The sequence below is a fragment of the Ictalurus furcatus genome, chromosome 10 (assembly GCF_023375685.1).
Source record: "Ictalurus furcatus strain D&B chromosome 10, Billie_1.0, whole genome shotgun sequence".
Classification (NCBI taxonomy): domain Eukaryota; kingdom Metazoa; phylum Chordata; class Actinopteri; order Siluriformes; family Ictaluridae; genus Ictalurus; species Ictalurus furcatus.
Window position 1 is genome coordinate 7233313 of NC_071264.1, and position 20181 is coordinate 7253493.

General features: G+C 38.8%; 1 protein-coding gene across 1 annotated transcript in view; it reads right to left on the reverse strand.

Annotated features, from left to right (window-relative positions):
- Positions 1 to 331: 331 nt before the first annotated feature.
- cntnap5l (contactin associated protein family member 5 like) overlaps positions 332 to 20181 on the reverse strand; it is a 109089-nt gene continuing 89239 nt past the window's right edge. The window contains exons 14-24 of the mRNA XM_053635076.1: positions 19689 to 19845; positions 19213 to 19340; positions 18913 to 19083; positions 17493 to 17711; positions 14760 to 14996; positions 11863 to 12093; positions 10947 to 11080; positions 6537 to 6624; positions 3087 to 3299; positions 2817 to 2894; positions 332 to 1481 (exon numbers count right to left, since the gene is read on the reverse strand). Coding sequence (XP_053491051.1) covers positions 1306 to 1481; positions 2817 to 2894; positions 3087 to 3299; positions 6537 to 6624; positions 10947 to 11080; positions 11863 to 12093; positions 14760 to 14996; positions 17493 to 17711; positions 18913 to 19083; positions 19213 to 19340; positions 19689 to 19845 — 1832 coding nt within the window. The 3' untranslated portion in view covers positions 332 to 1305. The remainder of the gene's footprint in view (positions 1482 to 2816; positions 2895 to 3086; positions 3300 to 6536; positions 6625 to 10946; positions 11081 to 11862; positions 12094 to 14759; positions 14997 to 17492; positions 17712 to 18912; positions 19084 to 19212; positions 19341 to 19688; positions 19846 to 20181) is intronic.

A 20181-nucleotide genomic window follows, 5' to 3' on the forward strand; every position in this document is an offset into this window, starting at 1 on the left:
TATTGTATGATGTGCTTCTGATGCTTTTATATTGACATAGCCAGTACAGTAAATGTGGCATCATGAAGTTATACTGTTCATATCCTACAAATTACTTCGTATCACCCTGGCTCTGCTTGATGCATGCCCTGAATACCACCACACACTCACTCCATCCACATATGGATACAGAACTATGACATTGGAAAAGTTCTAAAAGAAGCACCCCCTCTGTAGGTGTTTGGTCATTTCACCAAGGTCACTTGAGACTATGCTAGCCAATAAAAACAAAAAAACCTTCACATCAACTCCAAAATCATTACTCAGAAAAAGTGTGTGCTGTACTCTCAGAGGCTATAAAAAGCTTGTTTTATTAAATATATTTATGAAATAGATAAACAGTCATATACAACAATAGCCATATAGAAAACTGAACCCCTGACCAAATAAAATCAATTTCAGTAAGAAAGCATGTTATTGTCTTAGGGGGCATGACAGGGTTGTTTTCACTGTCAGGTAATATAATGCACTTCATTGAGGTCCTTCTTTCTGTAGACTCATTGGGCACTCGGTCATGGATTTAGCTGCATTAAGGCCGCAAAATCTGATCCCTGACATGCAGCTGAGGACGGACACAAAGCTTTCTCAATTGATCTCTTGCTAGTGCTGATTTAACGTAAGAGCTAATCCTCCTTTGTTTATGGTTGGTCTCTTGTTTTAACTGATTGTCTTATTTTGTCAAATCCTTAATACAGATATGTTTTGACATGACAAGAGACTGTTGATCTTTCCGCAATATTAATATACGTGTAAATTTTAGCCACCAAACATCAGTCAATCTCAAGTGCCATCCTCAGTGATCAGAGTACATGAGTTAGAGAGGCCACTCTCTTTTTGTAAGTGACAAAACACAAAGCTTGTGCTCAATATAAAAGGTTTGGACAAGCAGACCATCGTGTCTCCTGTCTTGGGCTTTTACTTCAGATGGGTGTGTATAAGGTGCTGTATCTGAGTGCATGTCACTGTTATCATACAGCACATATCTCATACAAATTGTGACTATTTCCTATTTTTTTTCCCCCCAAATAGTCTCTTCTTTCACACTATCTGTAAGCATAACCAGCAACTAGAGAGTCTCTTCCTGCATGCAGACCCTGATTTCCTTTCCAGCTTGGATCAGAACTCAGCAGCTGCCTCAGACAAGGGGCCTGGATTTAAAGATGGCACAGAAGTGTCGGAAGGCATGGGTCAGGCGCTTGTGTGCAGCTGTTAAGAACCTTACTTCTGCAGATAATGCAACTGATGTGCATGCAGACAAAAATCCTGTCAGATGAAGTACTCCTTCCCAACGTGGCTTGGTTTGCGTGGTTCCACATTCAGGCTAGGTCTTTTGCTCTTTACAGCGATGGCAGGCGGAGGTTGGGGTTCTCTGTGTTGGTAGAGGAAGCGGATCAACACAGCCAACACACACAGCGTTGTAAACACTATGGCAGCTACGACTCCTGCGAATGACAGAACATGAGTGTAGCAAGTTATTACTGTTTCCATTAGTGAACCTTAGCAGATTTAAACATCCAGTACATTAAGCCCTGATGTACTAAGATAATGTGCATGTGCAATGGGATAAACTGTGTGTACAGTCACTCGGTGTATTGCAGCTGATTTACAAAGAAGAATTGTGTGAATTGTCAAAAGCTGGATATGAATTTACTTATTCATTAATAATTTGGACAACCCGTGGGTGGGTGGGGAGGTGGCCTGATCACTTAGTGGTTAGCACGTTTGCCTCACAGTGGAATCTTCCCTCTTCCCCGTGTGCGTGGAGTTTGTATATTCTCCCTGTGCTTCGGGGGTTTCCTCCAGCTACTCCGGTTTCCTCCCCCAGTCTAAAGACATGCATTATACGCTGATTGGCCTTTCCAAATTGTCCGTAGTGTGTGAACGTGTGTGATTGTGCCCTGCAATGAGTTGGCACCCCATCCACTGTGACCCTGCCTTGTGTACTTCATCAGTGCAGAAAAAGAAAAAAACTTCAAAAGAATAATTACAGTATAGTAAATATAATTATATTATATTAGCATATAATAAAAATGAAGTAAAAGTGGTGACTCAAAAGTGTATTAAGCATTTTCAGAATGTTGAAACATATGATTTAGAAAAAAAAAAAATCCGTTGAAGCCTGTTTAGGATTATAGAGTTAGTTAGTATATCAAATAAGTCCTAAAAGGTTTATTTTCCCTTATATTACCATGATACATTTTATTTGGTGTAGTTTATATTTATTATGTGCCACATATGTCAAATATATGACACAGTTTAGGTTATGATGAAACACACTGCACAAAAATACAGTATGAATGCAAAATAAAAGAGCATGTGTGTGCATTTTGTTGATAAGGTATACACTATGGGCATGAAAACATTTTCATAGGCTCTTTTAGTGATTTCAGCATCAAAGGTGCAGATGTGCAGTGAACACTGAACAAAACCAACTTTACCACATTAATACTACCAAAGAACTTCAAAGAACCTTTAATAAATCCATGTGCATGTAATTTTGCAGGTGTTATGAAGTGTACATGTGTTTTTGCACACATAACCTTTGAATAAGTCAATACCTGAGAGTGAATGAATTGAATCTGCTAAGAAAAAGTTTCAACTTGAAAAAGAGAGAAGCTTAAGCAAGATTGTATGTCTGCAGAATTTTGGCATAGTGCACTGATAAAAGTCAGATGCATGAGCAATTGCATTGACCTTCACAGAGCATAAGATACTCAACATCAGAGAACTGTATGCTTTCACAGAATTAACATACACGTGTTCCTGTTGTTTCTCACCTCCAATTAGTGCTGAGTCACTCTGTGCAACCTTTGTCAGAGGTGCTTTACCTCTGTCTGATTTTGATGATTCATCGACTGGAAGAGAGAAAGACGATGGAAGACAGAGAGGCAGAGGAGTCTATGCTTACGTACAGATTAACCATAATGATATAGTGCTATAATTTAATTTAACACAATATACATACATGTGAACTTAGGATGATGCAGGTTTAGGAGATTTGCAGTAAACTGATAAATCATAGCTCATAGAGTCTACGAGTGTTGTACCTGAGCCTGTATGGGTGGTAATGTGAGTGTTTATGCTTGATTGAGCCCCACAGTCTGACTCCTCCAGCCGGCCGTGTATGCTGACTGCTGAGCTTCCTTTGTTTTGTAGCGCTGCTTTTAAAGGAGCAGCTTGATTAAACAGGACAGAGGACAGACAGCCAATGAATCCACTTGATCCTGCACGGACCACTTCCTCATCAGTGATGTCACTCCCTACAACCAAAGAATAGAAAACAAAGAACAATGGTAAGCACTTATTCAACTCCAGAAAAAAGAAGATTTGTTTAGTTTTTTTTTTTTTGTTGCAGGATTCAGTGTGCACTTTATGCTATGGTTTTGTAAGTTAAAATGACTGTGAGGCATTTACATGAATGAATCCTTTCTCGCAGTATACTGGCATTCCATTCCACCAGCAGAATGGAAATCAACTTATTGGCCATTTTCAATCAGTATAAACAGTCTGTTATAAGATTAGTCAGGACACTGTTGGGTTTCTGTGTGTAGAGTATCATGACTCAGTGTTTAGTTGGTGGTGAGCAGGGCAGTGGGAAATGGGAAGGGTGTGAGCCCCTTTCTGGTCAAACAATTTACAATAACACTGATACAGAGATTAAACAAACAGCACAACTACAGCTTTTTTGATAGTAAACACCTTTATACAAACAATTGTGTACAAATATTCAAATCTTGGGAACATACACCGTTGCTCATGAATAAGACATAATTTAACTCCCAGGGATGAACAAAGGTCCAACTGAACCCCAGGAGAACAACAAAGAAACCGGTGAAGGAGTTGGAGGCATCAGGTACCAAATATGTACATCAGCCATTAAGAGAGTCTTACATTACTATGGCCAGAAAGGCTGTCATGCAAGTAAAAATCCCCTACTCTAAGACTGTCATTAAAAAGCCAGACTGAAGTTTGCAGGTGTGCAACAGCCTTTAGGAGGATTGTTCTCTGGTCAGATGAAATAAAAATTGTAATTGTTTAGGATTAATCATATGGATATGGCTACATATGGAGGAAAAAAGGTAAGGCTTTTAATCTGAAGAACACCATCCCAACTGTGAAGCATGGGGATGGCAGCATCATGTACTGAGGGAGTTTTGCTGGAAAATAGACTGGTACACATCAGAAAATAGATGGCATCATGAGGTAGGAGGAGATCTAGAATACTGAAGCAATAACTCAAGACATCAGCCAGAAAGTTAAAACTTGGTCACAACTGGGTCTTCCAACAGGACATCGATCCTAAGAAATGTCCAAAGTTGCTTAACAAAATGGTTTAAAGGTAAAGTGAAAGGAGTGTCTATCACACAGCCCTGACCTGAATCCAATAGTTATACCAGTTCTCTCAGGAGGAATGGGCAAAAATCTCAGCAAAGTATTGTTAGAACCTTCTGGAAGGCTACTCCAAGTGTTTGATTCCAGTTAAGTAATTAAAAGGCAATGCTAACAAATACTATCCAAATCTACAGTAGGTTACATTTTGACCCACTGAAAATCTGATCTAGTAAAGAAAAGCTTAAATAAATCTTTCTCTCAATTAGATACCCTAATTGACTTAACACAGAAAATGTATGGCAACATGGAATATGTGGAGAGTATATAGGTGTTTGTAAGCTTTTGGCCTCAAATGTATTTGTATGTTTTTAAAGCCAGCCAATGGTTTGAAAATAAAAAGCTCCCTGCATTTTTGCTTGGCAATTTGACTCTGAAATTAGGCTAACACAAAATTCGGTATTGTTCAAAGTAAAAAAAATGTTTATCATTATATATTTGCTGGCAAGTTTCATCAAAATAGATGACTTCATTACTCTAATCTCTTGGAGTCCAGGCAGAACTGCAGAAATCAATATATCCATTCACATTTTTTCTTTCCTTCTACCTTGTTTCACCATTAATGACTAAGGATGGATGTGCTAGAGCTTGTCGCATTTTGGTGTGCACTTTACTGCAAATTTATCTCAAACATCCTCCTGTCTCCACCATAGAATTAGGGTCATGCCATGTCTTGTCCTGCTTATTAGTTATCCGATTAAAAAAAAAAAGGTTTCCTAGGCAACATCGTGCAAATCCATTTACCCTTCACTCAACCCATCTGTCGCAGTACTGACAGCTCAGAATGCACTCTCTCGCTCCCTGCCTCTCTGCCCTGCCAACCACCCACCTCATTCTAACCTGCCTCTGAAAAAAAAACCCACACCACTCAAATGCCTCTTTAGATGCACAGAGAGTGTGTGTGTGTGTGTGTGAGAGAGAGAGAGACTTTTAAGACGCCTTTAATGCATCTGTGTAGCATATTTACATATTTAAAATAAAATTAAAAAATGAACCCCTTCAGAGCCCCCACCCACACCCTCCACCCAGGAACCTCAAACCCCTTCAGTCTTACTATAAATCCATTGTAGTCCAAAGATATGTATGAAAGTTCACAGTCCTGTTTATAGTAAAACCTTTCTTGCAGCTGATGCCCATTTTCTTAATCTGAACTGTCTCCCTTGTGAAAGCATGTTCAGATTTTAATTTTTGGTTTTGCGTTGTGCAGATTTGACAAATTTTTCTTCGTCTGAGAAGTAGTTTGTTCCGTTTTCCTTTGGTTAATTCTCAAAACTGGTTAATCTGTTTTGTAGTGTACAGTTGTTCAGGCTGTTCTGAAAAGTCAAAAGTATTTGGCTGATCTGGGTTGACCTCTGCCTCCTCCATGTCTGTGAGCAGTTCCCCTCCTGTAGCCCCTGCACTGCACTCTGGGCCCTCATTCTCCTGCTGTGGCTGTTTGGACGATTCCACCACCTTGTCCATCTTCTGTCCACCTGTTTCCAGCTCAGCTTTATTATTCTCATACTCAGCAGTATGTTTTTGTCTAAGTGTGTTCTTGTGTGGGCTCTATGGTTTCTTCTTTTGCTGCTGCTTTATGGGGTCGGTCCAGTCATTGAGGCTGGGGTCATTACTAACACTAACATCTGCAGCAGGTTTAGCTCTAATACCGCCTTCAGTGTCTGTGATGTTGTTTATAGTAACATCCGCATCGGCACGATTGTTAGAGTTAGTTGAGGAGATAGAGCCGGTGTAGCTGAGACTGTTGTGTTCGTCACTGACCGTTTCAATATCAGCTTGTGTATTTTACCTAATACTTTAGTAATTTCACTTAATTAATCCAGTAGGGAAAAAAAACAAAAAACAAACAAGCAAATATTTGGCAAAACGCCAGAGAGCGCTGCACACTTTCGCTCAGCACATGCGCAGAGAGGGGGAGAGAGAGAGAGAGAGAGAGAGAGAGAGAGAGAGAGAGAGAGAGTACAGAAACTGATCATTAAAATTCATAGAGAATTATAGTAGTACTGATTGCAAACAGCTTTTTTTGGGTGGTGCTGAACAGGTGCAGGGCTGCAGTATAAAGAATACAAAGAGGGGGAAAAAAATGTTCTTCAGCTGAGGATGGAACCCACCTCGGATTCTTCCCAGAGTTAAAATCCTCACTGGAGCAAGCGCAGAGCCAGGAGACAGACTGTACTGCTGCGTCACTGTGTTATCGATCTGCGGACACACAGAGAGATCAAACACAGATCATTTATACCACTTATATAAATGAAGATTCATTGGACAAGACCATTCTGAAATTCTAGTAACATGCCATAAAGAGTGACCCAAGGTTGCATTAATGGAATACTTCAGGAATTTTTTTCAGCCTAATCTCTGTCTACTGCAGATGTAGTGTATATATGTATGTGAACAGAATTTAGACACATTTTCTTTTATTGACATAAAAAGTAAAACCTGTTAATTAAAAACACATAATGGAATTTAATAATACATGTTTATCTGAAGCAGTTCATGAATTCTTCAGAATTTAACTTAAGCTTTAAATGCATATTGTAATTTTTTTTTTTTCAGAAACAGGATTATTTTTTAAGACGGAAAAACTTATAGTTACAGTGATGCTTGAAAGTTTGTGAAGCCTTTAGAATTTTTCTATATTTCTGCATAAATAAGACCGAAAACATAAGATTTTCACACAAGTCCTAAAAGTAGATAAAAAAAAAGCCAGTTAAACAAATGCGAATTTATTTATTGCAGAAAATGATTGATTATTACATATCTGTGAGTGGCAAAAGTATGTGAATCTTTGCTTTCAGTATCTGGTGTGACCCTGTTGTGCAGCAATAACTGCAACTAAACATTTCCTGTAACTGTTGATCAGTCCTGCACATCGGCTTGGATGAATTTTAGCCTGTTAATCAGTACAGAACAGCTTCAACTCTGGGATGTTGGTGGGTTTGCTCATATGAACTGCTTGCTTCAGGACTTTCTACAACATTTCTATTGGATTAATTTCATGACTTTGACTTGGCCAATCTTTTTTAACCGTTCTTTGGTATAACGACTTGTGTATTTAGGATCGTTGTCTTGCTGCATGACTCACTTCCTCTTGAGATTCAGTTCATGGACAGATGTCTTCATATTTTATTTCAGAATTCGCTGGTATAATTCAGAATGCATTGTTCCATCAATGATGGCAAGTCATCCTGGCCCAGATGCAGCAAAACAGTCCCAAATCATTATACTACCACCACCATGTTTCACAGATGGGATAAGGTTCTTTATGCTGGAATGCAGTGTTTTCCTTTCTCCAAACATATCACTTCTCATTTAAAACAAAAATTCTATTTTGGTCTATCCACAAAACATTTTTCCAATAGCCTTCTGGCTTGTCCATGTGAGATTTAGGAAACTGCAGAGGGGCAGCAATGTTCTTTTTGGAGAGCAGTGGCTTTCTCCTTGCAACCCTGCCATGCACACCATTGTTGTTCAGTGTTCTCCTGAGGTGGACTCATGGTGACCTCGCAAGAGACACCCAAGCCAGAGGACGAAGAGCAGGCCTCGCAAGTTGCATGTGAGGTTTCCAATCCGCCCTGACTCCTGACTCTGGTGAGGACATAATTCCCTCCTACCCCCCGAAGACTAGCACCTTGCATATGTGTGTGTGTTTGTTTGTGTGTGTGTGTGTGTGTGTGTGTGTGTGTGTGTGTGTGTGTGTATGGGTGAATGAGACACAGTGTAAAGTGCTTTGTTTAACGGATAAGGTTAAAATACACTATATAGGTGCAGACCATTTAATAAAAAATAAGCCTATTGTGGTATGGAAACAGGACTCAAAATTGAGATTTCACAATTCACTATTAAATACACTTGACAAGAAATTTATTTTTTCCTAGTTTCACTAAAGTGCTTGACTGGGCTTGTGGTCTATTTAGGATTGTGGCTTAAAAACGAAATTGATTGGATCTTCATTTGGGCAGTTTTTGCTTATGTTCAGCCATCACATATAGTTAAATCTTAAACCTGAGCTGAGCCTTTGAAATCTGCCTCATAAGAAAAACAATACAGATACAGACTAAGAATAGTGGACCAATAGCGCTGTTTTTTCTTTGTTTCCAGTCAAGATACCAGCTCTGTGTGAATCTAGAATAGCTCAAGTTTCACAATGAGGATAAGTAAACTGCTATTTGAAGGGCCAACAACAATATGCTTTTTGGCTGTGTTCAACATAATTTAGTGGCTTGTATTAATGATGTGTTTTGAGACTCTTTCTTCAAAAATGTTTTGCAAAAATGTTCTACATAGGCATATGGGCACAAGCTACATTTTTAAACCTTCGAGTCAATGTTATTGAAAGATACTCATATGTCAACATCTCTGGGGGAATAGTAACAACCTTTACTTATTTTAGTCAATTGATATCTTGCTAGGTCCATGTGCAGATTCTGTTACATTTAAAAGCAATGTGTAATTGTAGTTTCATTGGTTATTTGATATATAGTGATGTTCCTTCAAACCCTCATTACAGTGTGTTCATGGCTCTTACAGTAAGCATTAAAGAAGCTGTTGTTATTATATAAGTTTAGTTAGTTATCTGATACCCAAAAAATTAGTATACAATGACTGTAAGCCAATCTGTAAGTCCCCTCAGGCTACTGTAGGTCAAACACCATAGAACAATCACTGGAATGCAGTGCAGTAACACTGACATGGCATTACATTGAATGAACAGTTGACTTCAAAATTTTGCATTCCGCTTACTTTCTGGATGAAAAGTATTAAAAAATAAACATTAGGGAGGGTGTATACAGATTGTCATAAAATTGCACCACGTTTATGGATAGTCTATGTTTGGACAAGAGGTGAAGATATCACTTCCACAGCAGTTTTTACTACTTGGGGTGAATATGCCACTCTTCATATAGTGGATTTCCCCTTGACAACAGATCCACACCTGGGTTTAGGATAGCTGGGACATTCACTACATGTGACAGGAAGTGGATACTACCCCATATTTGCAGGTTGTATTACAGGCAGTGAAGCTGGGAGAGCACATCCTGCCCTGGAGGTTGATGTGTACTACAACTGTCGTGTTTTGACAGCATACTAGCACATGGTGCTCATGGAGAGTTTTCTTTTTTTGGCAGGGGGAAAGGAAAACATGGAAAATTTATATCCAACTGGCTGGTTGCCATTGACACTTGGCTTAACTCCCCCTGAGGCCGCATTTTCTCTTGGGCCAAGGGTTTTGGTGGCTTTTTCTGGGGCTTGTCAGGGCTGGAGCCTGTCAGAACCTTGATGCCTGGACAGCCTGGGGGACATTGTGAAGGACAGGAGGAATCACATCTGTATAGTCTGATCTCTCAACACATCAGTTAGCTAGAGGGGTACGCATCAAATATACACAGATGAACATATTTGAGCTCTAGTCGTGCATCTGTAGCTGCTGCATCATCACTATTTCTTCAATCAAAATCATCCTGATCAGGATTAAACCTCTAGGAGGCAGCTACTATGTGTTCATGGCAAAAGAGATTATTGGGAAGTACAGCTGAAAGAATGGTGTTTCTTAGCTGTGTTAAGGGTACCACAGGCGACCAGACAGTCTTCTGGTTTCTCCGTTTCTGAGACCTCAGGTGTTTTAGACAGCACCTTGCCAGAATGGAAGCTAGTAGCTTTGACATGCAGGCAGATTTGACATGCCTTGCCAGTGCAGTAAAACACAGACCTGTTCCTATATGCCTACAGTCAGGGCGGAGCCTTCCTCACCACTGTGCTCCTGTCTGTCTTGGTGTAACTGTACACTCCTACAGAGGTTAGACCTGGATGACCCTCCAATAACCAGATTTTAAATCCAAAATGATTAAAGAGAATAGTTATTTACCTCATTTACCTTTTACAGATCTTGATGAGGTACAAAGAGCTACAGAGAGTTTAGTGATACCATTAAAAACAGGGAAGAATGTAAGAAAAAATAACTTAATAAAAAAATAAATTGGAAAAACAAAAGAGATTTGAAAAATTCCAAAACAAACAGTTTGTTGGTGTGTGCAAAGAGACATGGCAATGGAACAGTAAAGGCAGCAACACATAAACTCACAGAAGCACAGATGGCCAATGTCTATCATAACATGTAGCATATACAATAGATCTGATCATAGAAACCGTTCTAGAAGTTCTAGAAGTACCACTGAATTTGGTAAGCAGACACATTTAATTAAATATAACTTTTTTTTTAAGTATACATTATAAATCTAACTAAATATTCTGCATTATTGTTCTTGTCACTACTTAATATGAGACTCTGTGCAGCTTGTTCACATCAGCTTTAATGCACTACTTATACTACTTATACTACTTATACTACAATGAGGTCTCTGTACTTACAATTTTACTGCAGGCTAATACTATACACATATACACATACCTTTATAAAAATGCATTTAAATAAAAGGAATTGATGACTGATGCCACAAAATCAGTTACTGCAGTCCAGCAATTAAACAGTTCTGATCCTAGTCACCCTATGGAAGACTTACCTGAACATGAACCTGATTTCCATCACGATTCATTCTGATCCAGTGGAAACGTCCATCAGCTAGACTGGCAGATTTAAGACTGAACGTGTCTGGACCCGTCTCCTGGTTCAGACTGTACCAGATCTGCAAACTGCCTGGGAGACCAGAAACAAGCTTTTAGAATGCACAATTATGTCCTATGTAAGCTACCTGCTTCATTTAGAAGTTTGCTCCATTCACTAGTCTGCAGATCTCATGCTCTCATACACTTTTCTGGCATCATTTGCATTTGTGAGGATGCAAGATATGTCTGTCAGAGTAATTCATTATCAGTTATCATGCAGGGAATACTTGCACTAACCTGCCCACTCCTCTCTCCTCATGCCCTCATATCTCTCTCTCTCTCTCTACTCACTCACACTCTCTCTCACCCTGTCTGTCTCTCTCTCTCTCTCTCTCTCTCTCTCTGCTTGAGTCACAGATCCAGGTCTGCTGTAAAGGATTTATAAAAGCCAGTCATGGCAACTTGAAGAGCTGGTGTTTCACACCCTTCTGCCAGTAGATAAAAAATTGATAGGAGTGGAAGAAGAAAATGAGCAGAGAGAGAGAGAGAGAGAGAGAGAGAGAGAGAGAGAGATGCCAGTAGCTGCCATTACTACATTCCTCCTCTTGCATTCCTTGTGCATGTTTGCATGCTTAAAGAATATCTTTTTTCATATTGGTGACCTTGGAGGATATAGACTTGTTGAGTTGAATGAAAACTGGTAGCAACAAGGAGACAAACCTTTTTATGTGTTTAATTAGCGCACACATGTGCCCACCAGGTACTTTTTGTAACCACAGTTCAGTATTTTTAAAAACCAAATTCTCAAAAAAACAAAACAAAAACAAAACAGGTAGTAAATTTTAATTATGGTTCCTACTCGTAAACTCTTACCATTTTGGGTCAGCATAATTGCCATGTAGCGCTGGTCATGGAACTGAGCGGACAAGAGCAAAGCTGGCGCGTGTTTTGTCAGGAACCCAAATGCCACATTTTCCCGCAATCTAACAGTGTCAGATTGTTTGTTGCTCTGCAGTTCCTTTGGATCCTGGTTCCTCATTACAGAAAATGGTTCCTGAAGGGCATACGTTACAGATGTCCCTCTCTCAAAGGATGCAGATATAGCTAAATAAGACAGACAAGCATAAAAAAGCAGACAATTGCATAAAACAAAAACAAATCTCTTGCTAAATTATGGAAACTTTTTATCATCTCTCTTCAAATGCAGAAATATGAGCACAGACATCAGAGAATCAGCAGCTCAGGCTCATCAAGCTCAATGAAATGCATGAGAATATATGGCATTTTTCTTCCTCATTACTGATTTTCCATCTAATTAGTTGACTAGCATTTGTAAACTTATTGCTGTGATATGAATTTCTTTCTCTTTCTTTGTCTCTTTTCATTTGTCAGCCTTCTACCACACTGAGCTGTAAACAGTCACAGTGTAATCTGACCCTTTCTGCAATCACTCTGTAAAGAGACAGAGCCATTACATCACTAATTTGATTGACAGGCCATTGGGTGAGTCTGGAGGAGAAGCAGGGAAGCTGTAATTAGGTTCTACTCGGCAGGTGAAGCTTCTCCTATATGGCCCACTAACTCCATGTCAAATTAAAGAGAGTTGACAAGCAAGGACATGCTGTCAGCCAACCAAACCCCTCCCTTCTCACCCCATCTTTGAATAGTTGAGAGGATCCCTGGCCATCTTTTAAGACAGGGGACGATTTTTATCGATTTCTTCGCCGATTATTCTTCACATGTTTTACATTTAGGGCTGTAATTCAGGGTTGGTGACTTAAGTCCAAAAGTCATGTCAACGCAGGGAAAGTTACTCCTATTCACAGATCAATTACATGGATTACAGGCTTCTTAATAGCACAGAGACCGCCACCTTTAAACACTTGCCCTTAAACATGAAAAAATATCAGGAATATAAAATTACAGACTAAATGAAAAAGGAAATAGTGTTTTCCTCCCTTTGCTGTCAAATGTAATGTGATGTAACATAAAAGCAAAGAATAATAAAAATACTAATATTATGATATAGTATATGAATGAGAAGACAGCAAGCATTAACGTAAAAAAATCGAACAGGAATGTAGTATATTGTCAATATATGGCTGCTTGAATAGTCTTAATTGTATTGATCACATTACTCACTGCATTATGGCTACCACCCTCATTATAAGGAAGCTTATAAAACAGCACATTAATTTTCTATATTATTGAGCTTTTTACTACTTACATTATCTGCCAACAGGTAATTGTCCACACAAATGAATCAAGGTCACGAAAACATAATGTATGCACAAAATATCTGATTTTTTATCATGCTTTAAACTAGCTAACTTTAGTTTTCAAATCAATAGAACGATGCCAAGATATGCTCTACTGTAAAGAAAATGTGCCCAAGGTCTGAAGGATAAGCTGACCAAGTATTCATCATCTACACTTACAGCTTACTTGAAATTAATTCAGAACTTAAGTTAAGCAATGTTTGTGATTAAGATAGATCCTGTTTCCTCAGATGTCCTCTGTACAGGAATAAAACAAATCAAAAACTTTTTGTGCTCTTTCAAGGGATGATACTATTTATTAATTAATTAGTGTCATAGTTATGTATTTAATATTGGTCCTAAATGGCATACTCTATATTCTTTAGTGTATATAAGGCCTAAATATTAATTTCAGCATGCCATATTGTGGTTACATCAAACTGTCAGACAGTGGTAGTGAATACTGCCCCTCACTTGCACCAATATGTCATATAATGGGGTTTGGAGATAGATGCAAGCGCGGTTAAAGCTTTTAATGAAGAGAGGCAGGCAGACAAATCCAAATCATAACGCAAAATTGTGGTCAAAAACAGGCAACAGGTCAGGCGATGGGCAAACAGGGTAGACAGGGGAAAGGAAGAACATGAAAAACGTGAAGACAAAACAGGATCAAAAGCATGAAACTACGAACAAATATCAAGGCATGGTACGGGTCTGGCGGAAACCACAGAAACATACTCTGCCTGGAACAACGACATACAGGGTTCCCTTTCAAAGGGAACTTCGACGTTGCATTTAGCATAACAGTATGGGAACGCCTATACTGTTATGCTAAATGCAACGTCGAAGTTCTCTTCTCAGGGAACAGGGTTACATGTGTAACCCCGACGTTCCCTTTCAAAGGGAACTTCGACGTTGCATTTAGCATAACAGTATAGGCGTTCCCATACTGTTATGCTAAATGCAACGTCTCGTTCCCTTCTCAGGGAACAGGGTTACATGCGTAACCCTGATGGTTTAAATATATAAACTAATCAAAGATGGAAACAAGAACAGCTGAGACATTAGGAAGGAACCAATTACATAACAGGGATGGTGAGACAGGACAGAAACCAAAGCAAAATACACAAAAGTGTCAAAATTAAACAATGAAAACCCGGAAGTGCGCACTGTCGCAGTTCATGCTGTCCGTGACACAATATCACTGAATAAAAGTCAGAATCATGCATAACTGACATACACATCTATGTTAGTCAATCTCTTAAAATAATACACGTATCTCTTGCATATCTTCTGAATAGCGCATAACTCTATAATCATGCCTGTGGTCTGAATACCGATGTGCACAATTTTGGTACTAAATCCCGTATAAACTGCCCATACCTCAACTCTTAATACGACCCATAGATAAAACCTTAAAACATATTTACAGTTACTCTAATTTCTGAACCAAATTTACTCAGCATAACATAATCCAGAAATGTGCATAGCCAAAATTCAAACACTTCTCACCTGTTTTGCAGTTGGCTCCAGTGAATGCTGTGGGTGTGCAGTCGCATATGTAGCTATTCCTGTTTTCCAAACACCTTCCTCCATTATGACATAGGCTCTCACTGCTGCAGTGACCTGGGCAACCTGAATTCATACCGGGCGTCATCTTTGCTCGCTCATTAAGGTCAAAGGTCATCCCATTGATGCTGAGTGCACGTAGGCACCCTAGGAATCCCCTCTGAGTGGTAGGTGCGCCTCCTGAGAGATGATATCAAATCAATTCCTTAATGAAAATGCATATTTCATAATCGCCATATAAGTGTATACATGATTGGTTATTAACTTAGAAATCTACTAATGAGGGGCTCCCTAGTGGTACAACAGAATTGTCCAGACTACTTTGTTACACTATTGTCCAGAGATCACAAGTTCATGGCCAAGTTTTCAAGAGAGCAAAATTTGCTGTGCTTTCAGGGAGGGATGGCGCACACGCTCTCTCCATTATCAATCATAGTGACACTAGCCTATTATGGGGTCTGTAAGTTCATGCATGCAGAAGTGGGCGGATAGCACTTTCTTCCTAGTGTGTTATACAACCATGACGTTGCATGAGCAGCAGTTCAAAAAGATATGGTCGGCATCGAAGGAAGCATGTGATAGCCTTCGACCTCCCTGGTTGGTAGCTGTCCTGTGATAGGGGAGAGCTAACTGTAGGATGGGAATTGGCCAAGTCTAAATTAGGAAGAAAATGAGACAAAAAAGGGAAATTTACTAATGCCTATATAGTTCAATTTTATTTGTATAGTGCTTTTACCATTGTCACAAAGGAGCTTTAGTGTAGTGTAGATTTATATTTAGATTTTGGAAAGAAATAACAGTAGAAAGTGTTCAAGCACAGCCAGATAATTCTCCTGTAAGCAAGAAAACATTCTGTGCTTTGAAAAAATGACAAGAAATGAAGCAAAAATTCAGTAAAACTAAAATAAACATTGCATTTGTTTTCTATGTTGGAGAAAATTATTACTGGAAAATTAATGATTTTGCTCCTGGACAGGTATGTTATCGCAATCTGTATCACAAATTGAACTGTTTAAATAACTGTTTTGACATATACCAAATAAAGTATATATCTTTTATCTTGCAAGGTAATACTTTGGATGAGCCATCTTTATAGAAATGCACGTAATGCTAACTAAATCTTGTGATACTAATGATGCTTACAACAGCACCTCTGTCAGCTCAGTCAGCTTAAAACCTCAGGGGAGATCATTGCAAGGAAAATCAGGGCAGCGTAAACACTCGACAATTGTCACAGCAGCAAAAAGCTCATACGCTTTTTACCTTTCATTGTCAGTGATAGCTAGTCAGTATTGATAGGTAATTATTCTAACTAGCGAACACCAATTTATTTGGGCTTTATTAACTGCTGAAAAATACATGTATCTTTCACATGTAATTAAGTATTGAAGGATATGGTCTTCAACACAAAAATAACAGGCAGATTGTGATGTTTTAAATATGACTGTTTCTTTCAGTGCACTGACCAACACAAATCAATTTCACTGAATGTCAATCTTACCGACACAAAATGACAATGTAATCAGGAACTGTCATGCCAATTGTCTGAAAGCTGGCAATAAATTATTCATTCGGATTACATGTGCCGAGAAGTCCTGGCCATGCTGTCAAAAAATAAATAATTAAAAAAGTAAGAAAGAACGAAACAGGCTCTATAAAAAATAAACTGTAGGATTTTAAATTTTTCTTTTAAAAATGGTCTCGATCTCCTCTTCCGGAACAAAATCTCTTCAAATATACACTTGGTATAATTAAGTCTATTACAACTAAAGTGACTGCAGTAATCAACTCATTCTTCAAAGACATGAAATCAAATTCAAATTTAGAGGACTCATTACAACTTAATGAAGCAGTAATTTTGACTTATAATTCTAGTTATTAACTAAACCCCTGCACAGTTAATAGCTGAGAATTTTTATCAACATGATTCTGTTTTCATATCAGAGACCTATATGAAAGCTCCAGTTAATTATAATTATCATGGGTAGTATATATGGAAATTAAAAGTCTGCACAAGCAAAGATGTCCTAGTAAATATTTTGGTAAGTCTTTGAAAAATGCACACAATAAGCTCATAATTATGCCTCCTGCTGAGCTTTGGGTTTGGAAAGGTCAGCAAGGTTTTGCAAACCTTTTGAGATATGCAGAATTCAGTTACTGTCTTTCTGAAAAGCTCTTGACTGAAGGGAATTTAACATTTAGTTGTAAACAATGTATAGAATATGCAGAAGCTGGCCTTGAGATGGAGTACCTGCTGAAAATGCTAACAGGCGCACTGTTCTGCCATACAAGAAATCCGAGGTCTTTACAATATGTCTATGCCAATAGAGCCATTGTCTATGCCAACAACCACTGGAAGGTCATTAATTCTTGACATATTTAATAGCAAATTATTTCAAACGCATTAGACAAGTTTTGTCACCCTGTTACTATATAAGACTTTAGAGCTGTATTCAAGAGGGCTTGTGTGACTAAAATCAATTTGAAAGAATAAAAATAAGGAGATTAAAAAACAATACAGATCTCAGACTTAAGAAATCATAGACATAGAAATACAGAAATGAAATATAATGCAAATATTTGGCAAATTCTGCAGCATAATAAAAAGCAATAAATACAAGGTGCATCCTGTAATGCAAAGTCACTGTATGTTTGAAAAAGAGTTCAGTTTCTTACCAACAAAGAGCTGGCTGTTGAGCTGGAGTCTGTGTTGTCCTTCGGCTCCAGCCGCAGTGAGCTGAAGGGGCAGCAGGTCGACCTGCAATGATGCCTCTTTCACGTTTCTTTCTGCTTGTACGTAATGCCACTGCCTGTCATTCAGATGCACTGGTGACCTGACTGTCAGAACCACTGGGCCATCACCAAGGTCAAAAGTGAACGTGACTACTGATGGAGCTAGGGAGAGTAAAATAGGTGAGTACTGCTGTCATTTTTATATATATTTTTAAAATCAGTCAACAGCTATCATGTGCCTACTAATTTGGAAACTAGCCTGCGAATTCTTTTTTTTTTTTTCAATTAAAACATTAGTACTTACACTAACCGTCCACTTTATTAGGAACTTATACACCTGCACATTCATGCAGTTATCTAAGCAGCCAATCATTTGGCAGCAGTGCAATTAATAAAATCATGCAGATAAAGGTCAAGCGCTTCAGTTAATGTTCACATAGAAAATCAGAATGGGGAAAAAGTGTGATCTCTGTGACTTTAACTGTGGCATGGTTCTTGGTGCCAAATGGGCTAGTTTGAGTATTTCAGAAACGGCTGATCACCTAGGATTTTCACACACTTAACAGTCTCTAGAGTTTACATAGAATAGTGCAAAAAATATTAACCGAGCAACGGTTCTGTGGGTGGAAATGCATTGTTGAAAAAGTCAGAGGAAAATGGCCAGATTGTTTTGATATGCCAGGAAGGATATAGTAACTCATATAGTCACTATCTACCATCATGGTGAGAAGAAAAGCATCTCAGTATGCACAAAACATCAAAGCTTGAGCTGGATAAGATACAACAGCAGAAGACCACAAGTTCCACTCCTGTCAGCCAAGAACAGGAATCTGAGGCTATCATGGGCACAGGCTCACCCAAACTGGACAGTTAAAGATTAGAATTTTTTTTTTTCCCAGTCTTCAACTGTCTAGTTTGGCTGAGCCTGTGCCCATGATAGCCTCAGGTTTCTGTTCCTGGCTAACAGGAGTAGCTCACCCTCCTGATGCGTTGTTCATTCTGAGATGCTTTTCTCCTCACCATGGTTGTAAAGAGCACTTATTTAAGTTACTACATACTTCCTGTCAGCTCAGACCAGGTTGGTCATTCTCCTCTAATCTCCCTCATCAACAAGGTGTTTCAGCCCTCAGACCTTCTGCTCACAAGATTTTTTTTTTTGTTTTCCACACCATTCTGTGTAAACTATAGAGACTGTTGTGTATGAAAATCCTAGAAGGTTTCTGCAGTTTCTGAAACAAAAATGATTAGATAACTGCAAAAATGTGCATATGTACGGGTGTTCCTAATAAAGTGGGCAGTGAGAGTATAACTTTAGAACAACAGTCTCCAGAGGATCCTATGTGCAGTACTGTATTTTACTCACAGCTCAGCTCCAGCCTGATGAAGTCTTGTACTCCCACATTCTCAAGGAAGAGACCAGAAGGAGCTCCGGTCTTGAAATAAAAGGAGATGTCTATGCTAAGCTCAGCTTGCAGTGTAGGAAAATGCAGATAAGAGGACTCCAAAAAAAAGGAGGCAGAGTTCCACAAAAATCCTGAGGCAGTGATGGACAAGAAACAAGGTAAAATAAGTTACACATCCAATTATAGAAATATAAACAGCTGCGAACATGAAAATGAATTCAGCACAAACATATCCCTGAATCAGTAAACAAAACACCCACGATCACCAGAGCAACGCAGAGGTCCAATCTGAAAGAACGCCTGCGAGCCCGTTCTGTTTGTATCTCCAATGGCGATCTCACTAAGCGGTAAATGGTCTTTGTAAGATAACAGACCGGTATCATTCACCCTGTAGAGAGAGTGGGAGAGAGTGTGTGGGGCACAAGGAATAATGAGTGAGAAAAAGAAATTCAGAGTCGCTTCTTAGCCCGAGGCGAAAAACGTCTTTGGTGAAAACTGAACTGTATGATCAGACAGCTGCTGAAAAGGTGTTAATGGTGGTCATGTGAAGTGAAGCTAGCTTGCTAAGCTCATCCGCAGAGATGTTTTAAAGCTCATGATCCAGAAGGATTTAGACATGACTGTGCTAATTTCACTGTTAGCAAGCTAAGCACTTGTAGCACGTTTTACTACTTTGTTTAATGGAAAACTCACTCGTTCTTTTCTTTGGTTATTATTATACATGTGGACAGATTACCATGTTTCCTGGTCTGCGTCACAGTTGCAGAAGTAGTTCATGTCCCTGCAGTTGCCTTCCAGACTACAGGAGCATTGCTGAACTCCAGGCAGAGAGCCTCCCCAGTATGTCCTCTTAACACCATCCCTGTCCAGCCACCATGACAGAGGAGTGCCATCTGGAAATATAGCACATTTCCATCTGTGCTGCAACTTTCTGATATTATTCTTTCCCAGATGATTTATGTATGAATTATATGTGGCAAGTTCAAAAGAATACATTGTGAAATATTCACTTTTACTGCATGTGCTAGGTTTTTTTCTTCCTTCATCATGGATGCACAATGATTTTTTTTCCCTTTATCATGGATGCACAATGCACAAAGTGTCAAATTATTTCACTTTGTAAATAGACATAAACCTATTTAATGCTAAATAATATCCGTTTTTTTTTTGTTTTGTTTTGTTTTACAAATGAAATCCATTTTTTCACTTGGTCCATTATCATGTTTAAA